Below are 13,316 nucleotides of genomic sequence, written 5' to 3' on the forward strand. Positions count from 1 at the left end.
CAATTGTATGTACTGGAGCACTGTAGTGTAGCATAACTCCTTTTGCAGCAGTTGAATTTTTTTTGGGAGGGATAGTTATTGTTTTGTGAGGCCATACCAAATGTTTTTCATTGCTCTAATGTCAGACGGGTTCCTTCAGAGTTGCGTCTTCACACTTTAAGAGAAAATCCAGCTACTTGTGCGCTTTTTTTTTTTTTGCACGAGCCACCCTCGTATCCGGCTGGTTCTTCATCTGCTCACAGGCAGTTTCCTGTCGCTGTGGAGCACAGGTATTCTTTGTGAGCAGTTGCACTCATGTCATTTGGCAGCATGCTTAGGCTGTGGTATTGGTTTTGCATTGGTGTCATAGATATTCACGAGCTTTTTAGTGCTTTTACTCCTTACTCCTAGTGTGGAAATTGAAACTATCCATACTTTAAATATTCTCTTATCAGTTCAATTATAAAGCTGTTCAATTTATCTGTGATTAAGATCTCTGAAAGGAAAAACATAATGTTGCATGTCCGTCAAGTTTTTTACAACTCTACTGCACAGTGAGCTGAGCCTAACAAGCTGAAATTGCATTCTTGACCTTGTCAGTTTGCTCTCGTATTGTAATCGGGCCTACATACACAAAATAAATACGTGGTTTGTATATCTAGTGAAATTCGTCATTCTGAAGGTGGTCAGTAGCAGACTGAGGAATGGTATTAGTACTTTTGGATTTTCTCTGCAGCTCTTACAACTTTTGCACATTCCCTCATTAAATTACAGTCTTGTCTGACCACGCTCGTTGCCTTGTGTGTATGTAAATGTATATACTATTTTAAATGCTGTAGGTGTGAAAGCAGGTTTAGTTTTCAGGAGTCTTACATGAGCAAGGGAGGAAAGAATTACTGCATAACATTGTTTCATATGCAGTGTTATTTTCTTATGAGAGCCCTATACTTTATCCTTCCCTTTAGTCAGCAGCAATTAGCTATAATTTCTCTGTCTCTGAAACAGTGCGTAATGAACCTTTAAGTGAAAATAATCATTAAAAGTCTTATCTGGTGCTTAACATGCAATTTTAATCATGTTTAAGCAACTCTTGCTCCAAATTAAAAAAAAAACCCTCACTGCCAAACTCTGCCATACTGGCATAGCATCCCGGTGTCGGCAAGAGGAGTGAGCAGGATCTCACCCTGGGTTATCTCCTCTAATTAACGCCCCAGGTTTGTGCATTGACGTATATTTAGTGCAAACCTTAGGCAGCTGTCTTTTTTTAAACCCATGGGTAAAAATAAAGTACCGCCAGAGCAGAACTTTCTTTTCAAATGGGGTGTGTTCAGACGCCCTCTGCGTGTCGGGGAGGAGGGATCTAATAATAGCCTGTGACAGTTAAAGGAAAGAAACGACTTGGTTGCTGTACGCCCTTCTCTCACCTGAGACATGGAAAGCTGGCGAGGTCTACAGCGGTTTGTTTTGGGTTTTTCGCTGTCTTTTTTTCTTCTTCTTGTGTTTTCGTTTCTCCCAGCTCTGGTCTGAGCCCTGTCCTGGCTCGGCCCGGGAATGCGCTGCAGGAGTGGGAGTGGGGGGCTGGGAGTGGCATGAAGCAGTGTGGCCAGGAAGGCAGTTCTCTTTCGGAGCCTGAGCTGTATACAGTAAATGGTCATCGGCCGATTGTTTTTTAATAAATGTTTAAAAACCAGTCAGCTGTGCTCGGGCCTGTGGTTTTGTTAATTTTTTTTCTTTACTCCTTTTGCTTGCCTTGCCTAATTTTTTTTTAACAGAGCCAAGCTGCTTGGCCTTGAAACTTAGGTTTCCAGATGTTCACATGGAGTCGTACCCTCTGCTGTCAGCTTATTGAATCAGTGTTTTACCTTTCACTCGGACACCCTACCCTTTCGCGGTAGTTAATCTAGTTAGCAGATTTCATAGCTGATCTCTAGTTGAAAGACATGCGCAGTTCACTTGGGTATACGTCTAGAGTTGTGTTTTTCAATTAAGAATTCAGGTCCAGCATCGTATGTAGTCCTCCAGTAGTCCGGACGTTCTGTGGAAGTGCTGCATTTTTCTAGGTTATTCAGTAGATGGCCGTGCTGGGGTAGGACAGCTGTGCTAAAACGCCTGTGCGCACACAGCTTTGCTGATGGTTGGTTTTACCACACGCAGTGGAAAAACCAGTCTCTGAGAAACCAAGGCAGCTGTGCCTCCAGCGCAGAGGAAATTTGCTTTTAAGCTAGGATGTAAGTACAGCTTTGGCAAACGCTAGTGTCTTTGTATCAAAAGAATCGAGCGCAGGCACATGGCTGGGCACAGGGGTCGGTTTTCAAGAACTGCTGAGCTCTGTTGCAGTCAGACAGGGCGTGGTATGTGCTGTGTGCCATGCATTGCAGTGTGTTTGAATGCATTCGCGAGTCCTGAATGCGGTCATCAGTTTTGTGTGTGTGTGTGAGACGGGTTCCTCTGCGCAGTAGCTGTAATTTAATTTGCCGATGAGATCAGCCCAGTCTGTTCTGTTCTCGTCATGAACTCCATTACACCCTGGCATCCAGTCTAGACCGGAGCGGGATTTCAATTATGTGCCGGAGAAGCATCGTTCTCCAGGGTTGTAATCCCAAACTGGCAGCCTGTGCGATTGTTAAAGCATCCCTCTTAAACTAGGGATTAGACTTCTGCAAGTCCTCCCTGTTTATTTCTAGTGTTGGGTGAGAACCGCTTTGCTTTCACTGCCAGCACAGGACAACGGCAAATAGTTCCCCTTCTCTCCTTGAAAGCCACCGACCAGTGTGTCTTAGACATGCCATGTTGTTGCCAGACATTGCCATTGTTGACATTGTGTCTCAGACATTGTTGGCACACAGTGAGATGCTATGATTTAACAAAAATAATGGAGAAAAAACAAGTTTCAAACACACAATCAAGGATCTGAAAAAATTGTACATGGGCAGTTTGCTTTGGAGAATTTGAATGGCAAATAGGCAGAAGCTGATACCGAATCATATCCTTGGCCAGGTCATTACTGAGAGAAGCCCATATTTTGGAAATATTCATACTCATTTTCATACTCTTCATTTAGAGTGCAATTAGTATTAGAAAAACATTAATAATATAATAATAAACTATTTTATATAACGCCTTTAAAGGTGGCTTCTCAAAGCGCTTTACAGGATGACAATAACAATAAATAAGAATACAACAATAAATAAGATGAATGCACAAGATAAGACAATTACAATTAAAACAATAACAATAGAGGAGACTGTGGAAGGTGGTACTAAGAAGAGCAGAGATGTGAAGAATGGAACCAGTTAAGTAAAGGCTTTTCTGAAGAACAAGGTTTTGAGTCTGGATTTGAAGGAGTTTAGAGAAGGTGACTTTCTGATATCCTTGGGCAAAGAGTTCCAGAGCTTAGGGGCATAGCAGGAGAAGGCCCTGTCGCCCATACAGTGTAGACGGGCTTGGGGGACAGTAAGGAGGGCAGAATTTGAAGAGCAGAGGTTGTGAGGTGGGGAGTAGGGCGCTAATAGTTCAGACAGGTATTGAGGTGCCAAGCCATGTAGAGCCTTATAGGTGAGCATGAGGATTTTAAAGTCTACGTGGAATTTGACCGGAAGCCAGTGCAAGGACTCCAGGATAGGAGTAATGTGAACACTTGCACTAGACCTGGTCAGGATTCTGGCTGCTGAATTTTGGAAATACTGCAGTTTGTTCAGAGTATATTTAGATACTCCAGCGAGTAGAGCATTGTAGATGTCAGTTCGAGAGAGTACAAATGTGTTGATCAGCTTTTCAGCCACAGTTAATGATCGCATAGGGCGTAGTCTTGCGATATTTCTAAGGTGAAAAAAAGATGTTTTGACAGTATGCTGCACATGTGGGTCGAATGTTAAGCCAGAATCGAATATAAACCCAAGATTTTTCAATTTTGATTGAAGCTCAAGTACAGAGCCATCTACAGATAGGGTTACAGGACTGGCTTTACGAAGTTGATGGGGGGTACCAATAAGCATGACTTCAGTCTTGTCGCAGTTAAGATGAAGGAAGTTTTGAGTCATCCAAATTTTTATGTCAGAGATGCAATTAGATAGAATAGAGACAGCCACATCAGTGTCAGGTTTGGTATGGATGTATATTTGAGTATCATCAGTGTAAAAATGAAAGCTGACCAAGTGGGAACATGTAAATGCTGAAGAGCAAGGGGCCCAGTATTGAGCCCTGGGGGACACCAGACTTGACAAGACCAATTTCAGACCTGTACCCATTGAGAGAGACAAAGTGACAGCGATCAGTGAGATAAGAAATGAAGTTTTTCCACAGCTTTCTGGCTGTGGAGTAAAGATGCAGACTTACATAAGACTTCAGTTTCTTAAGAAAATATTTTAATTATTGCTAGAGATTCCCATTATAGATGTAACAACTTGGATGATCCTTGAGGGATGGGATGTGTTGATTGCATATGAAACTCTTTTGTACGCTATTATTTTTGCTGCTTTTGAGTCTATTACTTCCCTAGCAAATTTGGCTTATCTGGGGAGTGGACAGATCAATCCAGATCACAATTCTCAAGGTCAAAAGTGCTTCCATACTGGATACAAACAAACAATGCAGAATTCGCTGTGGTGTGATTGGAGTTTCATACCAGTTGCAAGCAATGTCACTTGGCGTTCTAGTAGCATTGCAAAAATAGGACTGGGCTTACTCTCTGCTCCAGTTTGGGGAATCTCATGAGGATGAAGCAATTGGACTAGATTGAGCCTGCTTTGTTCTCAGGGTTGGTGAACTTGTTTATAGTAAAATATCAGAATCTTGTAAAAATTGTACTTTTCTCATCTCTCAAAAGAAAACGATTGTACAACTTGGTTTGTGGTTTTTCGAGGCAGACAGATTCATTATTTATAGATATAAACAACAGTGCAGCAAGTCAACTGCAGCGTTTTCTGTAAACCAGCAAGTGGTGTCACTTCCCTCTCTCTGCAGATCCATGCCCCACGTCGGCAGAATCCAGTCGCTGCGTTTTCCTTGAGGATGAACATAATGTTTTTTTTATTTCCTTGATATATAAATAATTTGTTGTGGTTTCCTTTTTGAGTTCAGTCTGCACTTTTGCCCTATTGCTTTATAAACTTTGAGCTACAGGCTCAAATGCATCTCTCCCCCCTTAAAACAGTGTAGTTTTAAGACTCAAAATTTGGTCTTATTATTTGGAATTCCAGGCACACTGCCAAGCAGGAAGGTAGTAGAGTTCAATATCTGTACTCGGAATACTCTTCTAAATTATATAAAAATAAAAAGTTAAATTGCCTCTGAATTTCCAGACATTGCAGAACGGCTTCTTTGCATCAATATCACTAAACTGTCAATGTCACTGTTGTAATTTTTAATAACTCCCTGCTGTGCGCAACTGCTTAATTGTGGTTTGTGCACTATGATAAGAATAAGCGAAAGAAAAGTGTTCTTGTATAGGTTATCAAAAAAGCAGGTCTGGCATGTAGCTGCCCGTTTACTCATTGATCTTATACAGCAGCTAAGATGTTGCATTGACTGGCGGGGGATCAAAAGTAAACATTTGTTTTGGCAGCGAGAGATTTTCTTAAATTATGGCACTCATCTGCTTCAGTTTCCCATGTCTTAAACCAAGTGAATCTGTAGAATGTTGCTTTTTTCTGATTTCATCTTAGCAGACCAGTGGTGCATCATCTTAAACTATTACAACAGCTGATGGGGAATTTGAGGACTTTTTGAATGGTGCCACAGCCCTTTAGCTGTGTGCACCCCCCATTTGCTTTTGTTTGTGCTTAAAATCACTTGTTCCCAGTCTGGTTCTGATCTGTCCACATTGTGCTCTTGTCTTCTCACTGTTGTACCCCTGTCTGCACAAGCTTGAGAACAAGCAAAGCCTTCCTAGCTGCACTCAGCTGCATCGCTTCCCCTTGACAGACATTTTGGCTTGGAAGATGCTAAGTAAATATTTGGTCACCCCCCACCGTAACCACCAGCACCACCATTGTGTGTGTATAGGATAAAGTCTTGTTTCTCTTCTGTATGATCTGATCTGTTCTGATTGCTTCTGGTCCCAAAGGATTCTGAGAAATCTGTGATGATGAATGCTTCTTTTGTGTGTTTGTGAAATATGTATGGTGAATGGCATAATGAATTTAAACTTGGGAAGACTTATTGTGTGTGCTTTAGGGTTATGGAAGTGAAGATCATTTAATTTGTACATATGCTCTAATCTGAAGGATTTGTAAGCGAAATGCTGCAGATGGCGCATAGTCAAATGGATTTATTCAGTGCTACATATTAATGCAGACTCCAATAATTCATGATGTTTACTCAGAAGTCCTTTTGGGATATCATTGACCTTTCAGTCCCTTGTAATTCTTAAGTTTCAGTACAAAATCTTGGTCTTTTGTGCCTGATGATCTGGTCGACAGGAGTATTTGCTAGTTGAATTGTAGCTCAAAGTTGCATTTCGAGGCACAAGAGGGAGAGTGATTTTGTTTCTTGGCTGATATGCATTTACATCAATGGGTGCGTAATGCGGTCATCAAAGTGACAGCTGTTTGTAGGCCTGCACAACACTGAATTTTAATTTGAAAGGAGTCTGTCTATACATATTGAGTTCTTTTACAATTTTGGGATCACTGCAGTGACTCTCTTTAAGTGACTAATCAACTACAGAAGCATTTGCACAGCATGCTACAGAAGCATCTATCTACTACCCAGTATGTTCGGTTTTAAAATAAGAGTTTAAACCATTTGACACATGCTGCTGTGTGGGGTCTGCTGCCAAGCTGGGAGCATGCCTGGAGACCGAGCTCAAACAGCAGAGACAGTAGAAGGTGGTGGCAGCTGTTGTGGAGATTATCCTTGGACCTTAGTCTTGTAAATAGAAACTCTGTTGGCTGTCTGCTTAAGTCAGATGAGAAAGCAATGCACACGCCCATGAGAGTGTATTGTTAACAGTGCAAACAGCTACGGGAGACTCAGACAGGGGGAAAGGGACAGAATTGCCTGAGGAAGACTAACATATTGCCCATCATTTTACATCAAATTCCACGTAAAGCAGATGTTTATTTGCTTTTATTTCCTCCTTCCCTGTGACTGTTATTACTTTTTCAGGAGCACCTTGGCTTCAGTCTTGTTCTTAACAAGGGGGAGAGATGCCCCCAGTTTAGAAGAAGACAGATTGTCACCAGGGCGCAATTCAAGCAAATGTGCATTTATTTGTGCCGTGCGGTGCTCATAAATTACTTGGGTGTTAAAATAAGCATCATCATCATCTGTTTTTTATTTACAGATTATGGTATGCATCTGGGAGAAGGACTGTGCTTGTCCTTTAACTATAGTCAAACAGGCTTATGCCCTGGTAGCTCATGGCATAACATCAAAAATCATTACTTTGCAAGCCTGTTGCTACAACTAACCTTTTACTTTCTTTTGAACCTTCACTGCATGCAATTATTGCTGCTTCTGACAGATGGTGAAAGCTTTTATACTGTGCGCCATTAAGGAAGGCAGAGGCTTTTTGTTTTTAAGGCAAATACAACTGTGGCCATCAGCTTGGTAGTTTTAACGAATGAGATTTGCCTGTATTTTTCATGTCCTCCCTGTGCGTTTTGCCAGGTACTCGGGTTTCCTTCCACTTTCCAAAGACGTGCTTAATTGACGTCAGCAAATTGTCTGTGTGTGTCCCGTGATGGACTGGCATCCCGTCCAGGGTGTTGTTACGCTTTGTGCCCTATTGGAGAGGATCCAGATTGCCACAGCCCTTACCAGGAATGAGCAACTTTCAGCATTTTATTTTGTCTTGACACTTCAATTTTCTTTTGCTAAACTTAACTTGGTGGAAAAGGATTTAGTCCCACCCACTGCCTGAACTGATGAGGGCTAGGCATATTTCTATACTTGGAGTTTTATCAACTAGGAGACAAATTATTTTCCAAGTTGCGTGCCCGCCCCCCGAGGAAGAGACTGAGCAGGGACAGAAAGTCTCCCCTCGGCGGACAGCAACCCGAGACGCCGAAGCGGCTGGCTCCCTCTCTCGCATCATGCCATGGGTGTGAGGCAGATCGAGCCGGATCAAACTGTTCGGATGCCAGCTGAAATCCCTGCGCGTTTCTTCGTTTGTTATATTTTAAAACGACGTACAACAATTTAAAAAAAAAAATTTAACCCCCTCCCTCCTCTCTTTCCCGCCACTGCTTGAAAAGAACTAATTGGAAAACATCTCCCCTGATGCCACCCAAGGGAAGGGAGATTAAGGATATGTCACTTCAGGGACTGCAATATATTTCAGGCAGCAAAGGCTCATTTCCTAGAATTAGCTTAATTGCTGCAGTTTCAGCAGGCAGAAATGTTACTGCAGTATAGACTAAATCCTGCAGTCCTCTTTGGGAGACTTTTTTTGTTTAAAGGAAAGTTAGTGTTTTAAGGTTCTGTTTATGCAGCCCTGCAGTTTATGTTTTTCTTTCCACAGAGAACTGCTTATTTCGTTGCAGGGGTTTCTTGTACTTTAAATCGAGATACTTCGTTTCCACTTGCAATTTGTTGTTGGCTGAATTGTGTGGACACGCCGAGTTAGAATCAAGAGCAGGTCTTTGGGTTAAACAGTTATTCGCTTTTTAGACTGTGTCCAGAGATGCCCTGTCCTCTTCCCATGATTTACCCCCACAGTTCAAAATCCTGTTAATGTCACCTGCCACACGTCATTATTATTCATTTGGAGTGATGCTTTTATCTTTGTTGGGTCAATGCAGGAAAAATACCCAGATGTCAAGAGAACTGCAGTCGTGTCCTCACCCGGGGGCAGAGTGTTCAGATCCCTGAGCACTGTGCCCCTCTTCTGCTTATTCGTTTTTTCCTTCGCCCCCACCCCTTACCACTTCTGCCTGACCAGGCCTCAGTGCCAGAGCGACAGCTGGTCGGCCACACGCTTCACCGAGCAGATATTTTGAGAGTGGAAAGCATTGGGCCAGTCAGTGTACAGCTGTGCTGTCCTCTCGCTGCAGAGAAAGACCGAAAGAGCCTTCATTATCTTCCAGCCGTGTCCTTACAAGGAGAAAGGGAGAGGGGGGGCAGCTTGGAGATCGGCATCCCTGCGGACTGCAAGGCAGGGCAAACCCCGATCACTGGCTGTGTGCCTCCAGCCTACCGAGGGAAAAACAGCAACAGAGCTCTTTTGATGTTAGTCAAGCTTGTTATTTTTTTTTCATCTTTTGTATCGTTGTACAGACCTTTCCCTTTGCCATTCGGGGACTTTTCTGAGGTTGTGGCAAGTGGAACATATTTTGCATGTGCTTACAGTCACACGTGTACAGTCAGAAGAAAGGAAAGGGGGAGGGGTGGTGCGCTCAACCAGCAATCCTGAATGGTGGGTCCCCTGTTTAAGGTGAATTTACAGTCGCTGGCGCTGCAGTTGGAGAAAACCTAATGACTTAGTTGGCAAGTTTGGTAAAATAAAGGTAGTGATTATTAGGAGATTGACAGTAAGACCACTACAGGAGGAAATCAGAAGGATGAAGCAGGTGATGATTGTTCAGTGCATTTTTAATGGCACCTTTACTTGCAGTGATGAATGAGCATTAGCCAGGAGATCAAAGCTAACTTTTTTGAAAGCAGGGAACATGAATGGGGGGAAAAAAGCTTCAATCAGAATGCTCAAGATAGTGTCTTAGGTCTTCATTTGCCCACTTTCCATCAGGGGTTCTTCTGTTTTGCAGCAGAACAGTAAGCGGACACGTTGTCTGCTCTAATGGCAATCCAGACGCGGGGGGGGGTGCTGTGCCGACAGCAAAGATTTGCCCTATTTCTGTGCTTTCCACTCCATTTGTGCATCTTCACAAAGACCACATTTTTCATTTGTGACTTGCTCTCTGAAACCCCTGAAGGGCGGGGGTGAAACTGTTCATGTTTAAGTGGAAGCTCTGCAAAACCTGTCCACGTTACCGTGACCATTATGTAAAGCTGAGTGGAAAAACTATTTTTGAATCCCGTTTTATCAAGAAGTACCTCCTCAGCTGCTAGTATTGCTAATCAATAAGTTATCTGCAGTAGCAGGCTATGTCTGCCACTCCTTTCAGCTCTCTTCAAAGTATAGTTATTTTAAAGGCAGCTTACAGTAGACCTTTCGGAACCTGGTCAAAATGGAATACAGAATATAGCCTACTCCTGAGCAATCATGCCTTGCTGGTACCTTTATCTTTTTAGGCTGGTATACAGCAAAAGTTAAAAGGGTAGCAGTAGAAACCTTTCACCCAGTCAAGCAACAGTCTTGTCTCAGTTGCTTTTACAGCAGTGCCAGAAAAGGATGAAGGTGATATCCTGGTTTAATTAAATAAACACCTTGGAGCAATGGGTTGTCTGCTTCTGTTTCTGGCTAGGAAGTGAGGGACACGTTCACTTTCTAAGAAACACCTGGAGCGTGTTTTATTGCGACCTTTTTGCTTTTGTAAGCATGTATGTTTTTAGGAAATGTGGCAACAAAGCTGTAGTAATTGCAGTCCAGGTGCAAGATATCTTGAGCAAGGGACACACTTCCAAAATGGCATAAAATGCACTTTTGCCTGAGTAGCTAAGCCCAGTGAGGCTATAAGACATTTAGTGTGGGAGAGATACTGTGTGCGGGCATGTAGGAGAGTGCTCAGGGCCTCTCAGACCACTGCTGAATTAAGGTAAAATAAAAGGCTTGGATGAGATCTCTGCTAGCTTCAGGTTTCAGGTGGGTGGGATGTGCATTGTGTGCCATGTTGAGACCTCAGCCTGTCTGTGTCTCTGTTCAGTGTGGCCCGTGCCGAGCTCTCTCTACTCAGGAAGGATGTTGCATGTTCCATTTCCGCTGCAGGACTCCAGTGGCTTTTTTTTCTTTTGCTCCCATTTCACTCTGTCTGCTTCCTTAGCTGTGAATGTGGCACTAGATGAATGCTGTAGATTTTTGTACTCGACTCCTCTTTTTGCTTCATATGTTTTACCATTCATAACTGTTTTTTGTCCTAGGCTTTGCATGTTTAAAGCCCAGTTCCCGTACTGTTTCTCTGTGTTGATTCTTCTCAGCTGTGTCAATGGCTGTGCTCTACAAGGAAGTTTATCAAAACCACCTCACTGGTATGATGCAGTACTTCCTATGGTTGTGCTGAGGGAGTTTTCTTGTAGCTGTTACTTTAAAATGAAAGAAGAGAAAGAGAAAGGTAAAAGCTGCCCAGTTGGTAAAGCGTAGCGTTTTTTTACCTCTTTCTTTCAATTTTCCTCATGTTCTTGATCAGGATGGACATTTAGATGCTACTCAAAGTTGAGCATCAGCTGTCAGATGAGCCTCAGTGTCTGAGAACCCGGGTTTATTTTCACTGATCACACCAGTGTGATGGATCCGGCCTGTAAAATGTGCTGTCCACATGTAATTATACGATCTCTGTGAGGATCAGAGTGTTGCTCGCTACCTCTCCTCATCATTGCTGAGAAAAGCCTTGATTCAGAGAAGACTTCGTCAGTGCAGCATAACTCAGGTTTGCATGTGCTGTGGGCGTTTAGGAGAAATCAAGGGGAATCTTATTGTTGTACAAAATGGAGTCGTGGGTGGATGAGAAGAAACCGTGTCTAGATTTAATTTTGTCTACACGTCATTGTTCCCTAATGTGAAGCGGTGATTTTTGTGAAAATTAAATGTAAAAAATCTCTCTGTTTAATGGAGTGAAACGCTAAGCTTCTGTGATCATCTATAGACAACTTATATTCACTGTTTAATTTAAGATCACAGGTATTTATGGAATTTCTGCCATAATTCTTTTGATTGTTACCCTTGCATAGGCTGACGGCATTAAGAAAGGTGATTGCGTTTTCTTTTTCTTTTTTGCTGGTACTTAAAGTAGTCTTTTAATTTGTGTTGGAAGATGTGCAGAAAAGTGAGGCTTAAGTTAAAATAATGCACTTCTATTTGACTGAAACATTCTTTTTTTTTTATTGCCAGGTTTTAAATGAAGAATGTGACCAGAATTGGTACAAGGCAGAGCTCAATGGGAAAGATGGCTTCATTCCCAAGAACTACATTGAAATGAAAGCACATCCGTAAGTTGGAACCAGGACTTGTACTTCTCTGTTATGTTGGGGATCCATCTGTATTGTTTCCATTGGCTCCTGAGGTGGAGATGCTCCATTTCTGGGCCAACAATGCCTGTTCAATTATACAAAAATGAGAGCCTAAAAGAGGATTTGAAAGGCAAGATTACAAAAATTGAATTTTACTGTGCTGGATGTTTGTATGCCAATGTGCTGGCCACATTTAAGAAATGTATACTTATGATTCTTACTTCTGAAAATGTGCAGACAAGATGTTTTGACCTTTTGTTCAAAACAGTTGTGACCATCCAGTAATCATGAGCTGTTCTAGATGTTAAGGGGAAAGTATGGTGTTCAGTGCTGTCTGTAAAAGTAGCAAACCAGCATTTGACTTTCCAGAAAAGCCACTGTTTGCATGTGAATAGACAACAAACCGACAAGTTTAATAAAACCTTTATATTCACTTGCCAGAATATTAGAAACCTCCATCCTCTGTGAACAACAACAGATACCTTGAACAAGATATGGTATGCATTCTGCAAGGTTTTGAAATATTCATACACCCATTTTCCTCAAAGTCTTCTCGAGGTTTTGCTAATGGATACCTCCCAAAAATCCACTGTTTGGATGTGAGGAGATTGTTCATCTTGACTGTCAACAAATGGTCATTTCTCAGAGCTGAGAGCCCTGTTGGCTTTAACAACCAGAATTATCGGAGAACCTGCAGGCCAGGATCCCATCTCCCCCTACTCCATGCCTCTCTGTCCCTAGCCATGAATTCCTGTGTGATTAATATTCAGTAGCCTCTAAGATTGCAGTTAGGCCTTTGTCTCTTTCTACTTCAGGATGTGTTTCTTTGACCTGGTGCACACCACAGCACTTTGCATTTTTAATTATATTTCATCTCTGCGAAGGCAAGATTTTACTGTGCATCTCGACAGCCTTGAATTAATCAAATGATAAAGGGACACTAGGCTTAGGTATGTGTTGGAAGCAAGATAAGTGCGCTTCTAAATGAAGACCCTGTGTGGTTTTAACTATTTTGGCAGCATTCACCTGAGAAACAAAAACAGCTTCTGTGTTAGGACGTGCAGCTAGTTTCCGAGTCAGAAGGATTAAATAATGTAGCTGTGTATTTCCATGTGGTTTTCTGATATGGATCAGAGTGCTCTCTGAAGCACAACGTTTTCTTTGTTTTTAATTCTGATGTCTGGTGTGAAGTTCTTTTCAATTACCCTTCTTCACAATGCCATGCAACACAAACAGAACTTAACGTCTCAATGTGTGCATTACAGTCCCTT

At 42.2% G+C, this 13,316-nt stretch overlaps 1 protein-coding gene across 3 annotated transcripts in view; it reads left to right on the forward strand.

Annotated features, from left to right (window-relative positions):
- grb2a (growth factor receptor-bound protein 2a) overlaps nt 1–13,316 on the forward strand; it is a 40,685-nt gene that overhangs the window by 18,076 nt on the left and 9,293 nt on the right. For all 3 annotated transcript variants that reach the window (XM_015356142.2, XM_015356143.2, XM_006635194.3), the window contains one exon: nt 11,927–12,024. In XM_015356142.2, coding sequence (XP_015211628.1) covers nt 11,927–12,024 — 98 coding nt within the window. The remainder of the gene's footprint in view (nt 1–11,926; nt 12,025–13,316) is intronic.

This window comes from Lepisosteus oculatus, chromosome 9 (assembly GCF_040954835.1).
Source record: "Lepisosteus oculatus isolate fLepOcu1 chromosome 9, fLepOcu1.hap2, whole genome shotgun sequence".
Taxonomy (NCBI): Eukaryota; Metazoa; Chordata; class Actinopteri; order Semionotiformes; family Lepisosteidae; genus Lepisosteus; species Lepisosteus oculatus.